The 9,830-nt window shown below is 30.1% G+C and overlaps 1 protein-coding gene across 1 annotated transcript; it reads left to right on the plus strand.

The window, feature by feature from the left end:
• Positions 1-2,932: 2,932 nt before the first annotated feature.
• LOC133293807 (MLO-like protein 11) lies at positions 2,933-9,353 on the plus strand (the record flags this gene model as incomplete). Its single annotated transcript, XM_061492410.1, has 8 exons — positions 2,933-3,069; positions 6,547-6,623; positions 6,797-6,931; positions 7,286-7,404; positions 7,944-8,001; positions 8,161-8,396; positions 8,492-8,608; positions 9,293-9,353. Coding segments are annotated over exons 1-8 (940 nt in total), but the record flags the coding sequence as incomplete, so codon positions are not given.
• Positions 9,354-9,830: the final 477 nt, after the last annotated feature.

The following is a 9,830-nucleotide window of genomic DNA, read 5'->3' on the forward strand; positions in this document are numbered from 1 at the left end:
TGCTTTGATGTGATTGTTTGGTAAGTATTTGAGTAGAAACTGTAAAGTGCAGCTGCAGTAAGATTTAGAGATAACATACAATTTGTTTTGTCCTCTAAATTTATGTTTATACAAATCAATTTTAAAAGTGAACTTCATTAAAAGTTAATTTTCTTAGTTGCGTTACCGAAATGTTAAGTTACATATCTATGCAACATTATTTGCTAACTAAATTCCTTGTATAAAATGTTAAGCAAATTTTGCCCAAAGAGTGAATTGTTGGGTTGAAATATAATATTAAGCGAAACAATTTGGGACGTCGGGCGAAATAATTTGAGGTGAGTGACATAAATTTTCACACTCTACGCTATAAAAGGAATTAGTCTAATCCAAATGAATGTAAACACTTTTGAAAAATCAAAAATAAAAATAAAAATTACTTACTTAAATTTATAGACAATATCATTACTTTGTACATTCAAAATGTCATTCTATCCTATCCCAAATAAATGTATTTAATTTATGTAAAACTCTCTATAATCAAAGTAATGATATCATTTAAGAATTATATTAGAAAATTTAAATAACAAATATTGTTATATGTGTATCCTTAACATTTTTAACACGGAAAGATAAAATGACTAATTTATTATAAAGTTTACTTTCAAAAAGATAATTCGTATAAATAAGAAAGTTCAGTAACCAAAGCAATACAAAAACTATCACTTTTATTAAACCAAATCATATGTTAAACCTAATATTGAAGGAGGGTGCAATAATTGAGGAAAACACTTGGAAAAGTAGGTCGAAGCTTTAAACAGCCTGGCCACAACCATTATCATAGATGGACAGCGTTAGATTTCAAGTTGCTGTTATATATTAGTCTCTATATTGACGAATCTCGAATCCATCAATGATGAATCTTGGAAGCATTTGATTGTTTTTTTTTATAAGCAAAAAGCATTTGATTGTTGTTAAAAAAAACATTGGAAAAATCTTTGAATTACGTACATAATGAATATGTTAATCTTTTTTTTTAAGAAGATTATACGTATCATTTATTTTCGTTTATAACCTCTTATAATAATATTTTAACAGATTTTCGCCAATCAACAATTGTAATTTATTGCGAATTAATAAATTTGATTTATGAAAATAATAATTTTTAATTGACGAAAATTAACGGTTAAAATATGATTATAAGAAATTATAAAAAAAAATAAGTTATATGTATAATCTTCCTTTTCTTTTTTTAATCTTTTCTTATTTTTTGCGGCTTGTTTTAGATTTGGTTCATAAAAGTAAATGGGGTTTTAGTTTGTCTTTTAACATGACAAGAAAAAATTTCCTACACACACAACATTTTGTGGGTCTCCACATTTGAAAGCAACAAAAAAAAAATTAAGACACGCAAAATAAATCTCTATAACATTACACAATCACTCTTCCTACAACATAACTCTTATAAAACCAAAGTAAATTATGTCAAATCATTATGTTAGAAGTCAAGAATAATTTATAGAATGAATTTTTTCAATCTTCTTGAGTTCATCATATATTTCAGCTGATATTATGAGATCATGCTTCTCAACAGAAAATTGAAAATGAAATTAATAGTAAATAACACTAATAATAGCATAAGTTGTAAAGTTTATATTATATGCTGGAGATGAGGTTGTTTGTTGTGATCCCGGCCCAAAAAATCCCTTTTTAAATATAAAATAAAAAAAGAATGTAGGGAGAATTTGAATAAAAAAAAATATATAAATAAGATAAAATTTTATTCAAAATGAAAAAGGATCACAAAAAGTGATATGCGCCCGGATCATAAAAAAAAAATCCGCTGAAGATTCCAAAGCATAGAATACTGTAACAATATTATTTACGATAAAACCATTGAACCGGCACCACCTACGACAAACATAGTATAAACCTATAAACCAAACATGGTATTAGGTAAAAAGAAACAAAGAAAAACTGCATCACCTTTTCTTTTCTTTTTTGTGTCTTTCTTCCCTTTTAGGCATTTTAGCCTTATCTCGAAATTTTTTAGGCATTGTAGCCTTACTGTGTTCGGCGCTCCATCATGGTTTTGAATCTCGAAATATTCAAAGTTTTAAAAGATTTTGGTGGCCATGTACGTTATAATGCACGGACACGGGACACAACACGACACTCCGACACGTTAATTCTAAAAAATGCTAAATTTTGATACGTTAGGACACATTTTGATATTAAATAATATTTTTAATATATATAATATAATTTACATTTAGTACATATAACAACTCATATATTAATCAAATATTCAAATTTCATAAGATAAATATTAAAAAAAAAAATAACATGCTCAGTAGACTGATTCTCACAAAATGCTTTGATATACAGATGAACAAACATCTTGGCACTTTTCCAAGTACCTTTTCAATGAACAACATGCTCAGTAGACTGATTCTCAATGGCAACCAATTAGAAGGTCCTTTGCCTAAATGCTTCCTAGATGCACCACAATCTGTAGTTAATCACTAATTAACCACATTACAATAAACAAATCCCGATTAATTAACTTCATTGGAGCAAGAACAAAGCTGAAAGAAATATATTATGCATACACAGAATAAAACCAAAAACCCATTTAATAATCTCAGATTGGCAATACTTCAAATTCACAAAAATCCGAAAATAACACATAAATATCAGAAATTAAAATGTTCGAACCTTACTTGGAAAACTTGCAGCAGCAAAAATTCCTTATAGGTAGAAAACAGAAATTGGTCAAAGAAAAACAAAAGAACCCATTTGAGTTTGTCGATTCCGACGCATCACACTAAAATTGCAATTTCAAGATCTCCTGAGAATATTTTATTGGACAAGGAAGAAGAAGAAGAACGCAAAAGAAGGAAAAGAGTATTGAAAGGGGGGGGGGGGGGGAAATACGGAGCTGATAAAACCAATGTCTCGGAGAACGGAGATCAAGGAACCCATCAATTTGCAGACGACGAAGAAGATGACCGGAGATGTAGACGACGACCGACGACCGACCGACGACCGACGACAAAGAAGAAAACGATCAGCAGCCTCCAGCGTCAAGCCATCAACGAACGAGAAAGAATAGGGCTCCAGACTTTCTAAATTTTATTAAATATTTTTTATTTTTTTTAATTGTAATTTTATTTTATTTTTACAAAAAAATGTCAAAACGTGTTCACGTACGTTGACCGCATGTCGGATTCGGTCAAACTCGTGTGTCCCATTAGTCAACATGTCCTAAAAAATTGACCGCGTATACGCGTGTCCAAACGTGTCCGTGTCGGACACGTAATTTTTCTCAAAAATTGCGAGTCCGTGATTCATAATCTACACGTACTCTGCTTTTGCCTTTAACGTTGAGGTTTAAAGTCGCACTGTCACAAACTTTGTATTTTTTAGTTATAATTAAAACCTCAAATCACATGAAAAGTAGATGTGACCAAAATGTCATTAATTTTAGTTTGTCATTTAATATGATATAAAAAAAATTCTTACACACTCAACATTTTGTGGAGTTCGCATTTTTTAAAGCAAAAAAAAAAAAAATTATTTTTAGAAAAATTAATTTATATTTTAGACACACTGATCAATAGATTTTTTTACAAATTAATATCATATGACATTTTTTGAAGAATTATATAAATTCTTTATTAAATGATACTTTTGTTAAAAATATTTATTTTTATCCTATATAGTATTATAAAGTGTATTACCAAATACTGTATGATATTATTTTATAAAATATATTATCTTATACATTATCATGCTAAACGTTAGATAATATTAAAATTTAATCAGATCTTATATAATCAGGCCTTATACTATCAAGCTTTATCCTATACTATGTACCAAATATGTCCTAAACCATACATAGACGCGTCGTGAAAAATAAAATAAAAATATTATTTCAACTTTAATGTGACGTGTGACGCCGACATATTTGAATATGGGACTAGGATTTAGACGAAACCTAACGCTCTATATTTACATCACCATGGAATGGGACTCGTATGGACATACGACCAACCATGAACATTCTAAAAAGGTTCTTTCATGTGTATTGTCTTCAGTCTTCACAAGCAAATGTGGAATTATTTCTGTCATGTACTAAGGGATAAATTCTTTCACGTTAAAAGGCAAATAAATTGGATTCCATCAATTTTTAAAAAAAATGAAAAAGAAGAGACACATTTTTCAAAGTGAGAGTAATATGAGAAATTAATTTCATACAATATAAGAGTATGATTTCCTTTTATTAAAGTTATTGTTAAAATGAATTAATGTTATTATTTACTTTTGAATAAATAATCTATAGAATAAAAATTCCAAGTGAATTCTTTCCAATTTTTAACTGTCGACCATTATTTGTTTATGGATTTATTATTTTTCATGTTATATGAAATAAATTTATTTTTATAATATAAAAATTGGGGCTTTTTTATCCTTTTGCCCCTCATTAATTATTTAATAACTATTTTGCCCCTTATTGCAAATTATCTACCAATCTGCCCCTCTTTAATCGATTAAATTGAATATTTAATCGATTAAATGGTCAAATGAAGATTTAATCGATTAAATCTTCAACTTAATCGATTAAATCTCCTTCTTTATCAGAAGAACAACCTTATGCATGGGAGATTTAATCGATTAAATAGGAAGATTTAATCGACTAAATCTTCAAGTCAATGATTTTTGCCTATTTTGACCATTTAATCGATTAAATTTTTGGCTTAATCGATTAAAGAGGGGCAAATTGGTAGATAGTTCTGAATAAGGGGCAAAATGATTATTAAATAATTAATGAGGGGCAAAAGAGTGAAAAAGCCTAAAAATATGTGGGATTCATATTTGTTTTCTCTTTTTTCTTTATATGATCCCACATATTTTTATGTCTATGTAGAAGGTAATTTTTATCTCGTATAACATAAGGAACAACAAACCCTTCATTTGTAAATTAAAAAAGGGCTTTATTAATCTTATATTATATGAGACGTCTTCTCTCCTACCATAGACACAATCATGTAGTGGGGTTCGTTCAGTTAAAAAATATAGCAACACGAAAATCAATGGATTTATAAGAAAGAAAACTACTTTTCAACAACATAAAATTAGTTTTTTCCTTAAAAAAATGTATTATATATATATATATATGGTTTTAATTTTCTCATGCAATATTAAAAAAATTTCTTACATTATAGATATATATTGTATAGGACCCTATTTATTAAAAAAAATAATGCACGGAAATCGAATGGTCACTGATAGAAAAAAAAAATTCTCATACAACATGAGAAAATATTTTTCATATATATATATATATATGTGAAGATTATTTTACACTAATATAAATTATATTCTTAACCTTTGATTTACTTGTATTCAATGACTCATATAATAATCATTAATATAAATTATATTCTTAACCGTTGATTTACTTATATTTAATGACTCATATAATAACTAAAAAACTAAAGCTATTGAATTCAAGTGAGATCAACTATCGAGATTAAGAATATAACTTATACTGGTGTAAAAAGATTCGATCCATTTCTCTCTTTATATATATGAGATATAATATTATGCATATATTATATATATATATATATTTATATATATTATCTATTTTTAAATATTATTAGATCATAATTTCAACTAATAATAAAAGAAGAGAGAAAAAATAAAGATCGATTGAGATTGTAATTTAATAATATTAAAATAAATAAATAAAATAAATATGAAAAAATATAAACATAATATGTTACGTCACACCATATATAAAAGGAGAAAATAATAATAAGGAAACACGTGCATGTGCATGAACATTTAGTTTTTTTGTTTATTTTTGGGTTGTGTATAATTACTATAATATAGTCTGTGACTACGAGTTGGCACGCACGCACCTGTGGCCCAAGGAAGAGATACTGAGCTAGCAGTGTGCATTGGCATTGCAGAAGGAAAAGACGCGCTTTGCCCTTTGGATTTTGTACGGAAATCATAAAAACATATAATAGGTGGTGTTTGGTTGGGAGCTTTTCAGCACATATTTATCTTTCTGAAGTATGACTTTTAGAAATAGCATGTTTGTTTCAACTTTTTTCACCAAAAACCCATCTATCCAATTTGTCTGGATTTATGAGAAACATAGATATCCGCACTGTTTAGAAACCCAATTTGAAGGTGAGATTTTTCAGAAAACCGGTTATCTGGCTTTTAATGCACTGTTGATTTCATAAAGTTACCTAATTTTTTCAGTAAAATTCTTCCCCACCAAACAATTTTTTTTTACAATTTTTTACCTATCTCACTTTATCTATCTTTCTAATCATTTCTCTATCTATCTCATTTCCCATCTATCCCAAATATAAATTATATAGTTTTGGTGAACTCATTCAATGTATTGGTATTTGTTTGTTTGAACTTGTGACTGACACAAAGAGAGAGAAAGAGAGATCTTCAGTTTTCACTCTTCTGGGTTCACTTGTAATAGCGAGACAACTTCCTTTCTCTGAGTTTTCTAGATTCCTGACATTGTTTAAGGTGGTGGGTGCTGGATGTTGGGAGAAAAAGCTGTGAACTTTACTCTGATTTGAGAATGTCTGAATCTGCTTGGCACTGTCGTTGAAACAGGACAAAGGAAAATGAGCTTCTGTTCAGAGCTAGTAACGTATCTTATGCAATTCGAGCTTGATTTGAAAATGGGGTTGGTCTAAAAGAGTTCAAAAGAACTTTCTGGAAGGGGAAAAAAAAAGGGCCTTTTTTTTTCTTTGGAGAAAGTAAGAGAAAACAGGTTTAGGAATTTTCTTTTTCCCATCTTTTCTATTGGAAAAAGCTGTGGGGGATTTCTGTTTTTTTCTTCTTCTGGAAGAGTCTTTGATAGTCATACTCCAGTGGAAGATTCATATATGCAGTGAGGAGTTACCAGGTTAATTTGGGTGATATTGATTTGTTTCTTATACTCAAACCAAAGAGTCAATGGTGAAGAGATTGGAAATGCAAGGAGCTTCATTTTCCCTTGTTTTGTTGTATCTTAGTATGTAAATCAGGAATCAGGATCACTAATTGCCAATATTTCCACGATTAGGATTTTATATTTATAGGATTAAGTATTATCCCACTAAGTTATATGTTGATGTACTATGAGTTCTGTTTGTATAATTTTCAATGTTGATCTCTAATGAGACCCATATTTTAAGTCCATTGAAGAAGTTGGCCTGTGATTTTTAAGGCATAGTCATATTTAAGGTTTGGTTCGTGATTTGATACTTAAAAATGGCAGAAAATGTACAAGAAACACGGTCACTGGCCTTGACTCCTACATGGTCGGTTGCCACTGTGTTGACTATCTTCGTTGCTGTCTCTTTGCTTGTGGAGCGCTCCATTCACCGTTTAAGCAATGTAAGTATTGCTAGAATCTTTATTGAACTATGATTGTTGTTTATAGCAAATAAATTGCATGGAAAAAATTGGAAGCTTGTTCTATTTTTAAGGAATTTTGCAAACTTAAGATACTTAGTAGCTGCTATCAGACTTGTTAATGAAATTGAGTGGAGGAAGGGCAGAGGTAAATAAAATGAAGAGAGGCACAAGCCTGAAACCGGATTAGTCGGGTTCATTACGATTCTGAACAAGAAGAAAAGAAAAAAGTATTTTGCATAATAACTATTTAAATGTGGTAAGAAGCTTCATTTATGGGTTCAGTGTATGTCTATAAGAAATTTATGTGGATCTGCATCAATTGGCATGGAAAGAAGCTCTCTCTTAAAATGCAATTACACGTACATGTATAGATTTATATTTTTCGTTTTTTGTTTAAAGCTTGATTTCTCTTAATCGTACATTTGTCTTACTTGTGACCAATTAGTAAATGAGCCGTTCTTTGTGGTCAACTTTTGTGTGAATTCTGATGTGTGATTATGTTTTTTCTGTGACTGCAGTGGCTGCGGAAAACTAATCGAAAACCCTTGCTTGCAGCTTTAGAGAAGATGAAAGAAGGTACCATGCATTAAGTTCTACTGGAAATCCTTTCCAATATAAACAAGAATTCTTTTTAATCTGTTTATCTTTTCTGACTTTTCTACTTTGTGCTAATCATAGTTTATTTGTGTCTCTTCTTATTGATCAATTCTCACTATTTTGCAATTCTATCTTCAGAGTTGATGTTGCTTGGATTTATATCACTCCTATTAACAGCTACCTCCAGCATGATAGCCAATATTTGCATTCCATTGAAGTTCTACAATAGTGCTTTTTCTCCATGCTCTAGATCTGAGATTGATGAAGAAATGGAAGAGAATGACTCCAAAGAACGTAAATTATTGATGGCTTCTGCTTACCCACGCTTACTTAGGAGGATGTTGAATGGAATAAACAGAAACTCCTGCAGAGAGGCATGATGAATATACCTTGTATTAAATTTGATTATCATTAGCTTTTACTGCTCTATATCAATGTAGGTTAATTTTCAATTTGTCATGTTGCTCAGGGTTATGAACCATTTGTTTCGTATGAAGGTCTAGAGCAATTGCATCGATTCATTTTTGTCATGGCGGTAACACATATATCTTACAGTTGCCTAACAATGTTGTTAGCCATTGTGAAGGTGAGCTATTGTTTCCTATATGTGGATAAGCATTTGATTGCCACACATTTATCATTATTGCAAAGAATTAGCCATATATTAATTTCTGTTTCATAACATACTTGCGTTTGCATATTGAACAATATTGGAGTAATGATATAGAGTAGTTTGAATCATTCTTTAAAAAGGTAATTGATAACGTGTATTATATTTCTTCTGTTAATGAAGGACTACCATATATCTTTTTCATTTAACTTATAGATTTTGGAAAGATTTTGATGAACTTCTTTTGACTGACCAAAATTAGGGAAAACTATGGGCCTGACATGGCATGGAAAAGGGTAAATAGATAGGTTATGCATTAAATAATTTCATGCAATATCAAAAAAGAAGTATAGAGAATATTATATTATTCAAAGTATAAGTACAGAGATTATGCCTATGAAAATTAATTAATCTATGAAAAGTATATTTTACTTTTAGTGTCAATGAGTATTCAATGCACTGTTCAATATTTCAAATTAATTTAAATTTACATTTGCATCAAGCAGAGATCTAATAGTATGAAACAATATCAAATTATCAATGATATATTTCCAAGTTTTATTTATTTAGGTGGCTCTTATATTGATGTAGGAGATAAAACATTCAGGGGTTATCATTTGGATTTCTGTTTGACATAATAACACTATTAGTTTGAACCAGATTCACAGTTGGAGAGTGTGGGAGGATGAGGCTCACATGGATCGACACGATTCATTAAGTGGTAAGCTCAATACTTCATTATGTGCCTTTGATCATAAGCTATTTTCTATCTGTATTCTGTTATCCTGTTAGGTCCTTTGAAATGTTATTTTCACTTCTTTAATTGACTATACAAAGCATATAAATCAGGTTTGTTATACTATGATGCATCACTTCTCTCACTTATGTAGTTGATGTATAACTAAAATTCAAAGTTGTGTTTGGTCCTCCTCTGTTGGATATGTTTCACACTTTGCATTTGGTTGACAACATCTACTCCCCCAAAAGCACACAGGGTCCCGCTTCTTGGTGAGTGGGTGGGGGTCCAGGGGTTGCACCCCAGTCTGGGTGGAGGCCTTGTTTTTTTGAGCCTTGGGTTCTCTTTGTAGTTTGACTTGGGCCCATGAATAACTATTGTAGCAAGTTTTGTGAGCATAATATAGTGAAAAACATATTGTTGGATGCAGTCCTACATTGGAGTGAACCAGGGTAAATTTGT

The sequence above is a fragment of the Gastrolobium bilobum genome, unplaced genomic scaffold, assembly GCF_033153095.1.
Source record: "Gastrolobium bilobum isolate Gb01-03AN ecotype WA unplaced genomic scaffold, APGP_CSIRO_Gbil_v1 utg388499, whole genome shotgun sequence".
NCBI classification, from domain to species: Eukaryota; Viridiplantae; Streptophyta; class Magnoliopsida; order Fabales; family Fabaceae; genus Gastrolobium; species Gastrolobium bilobum.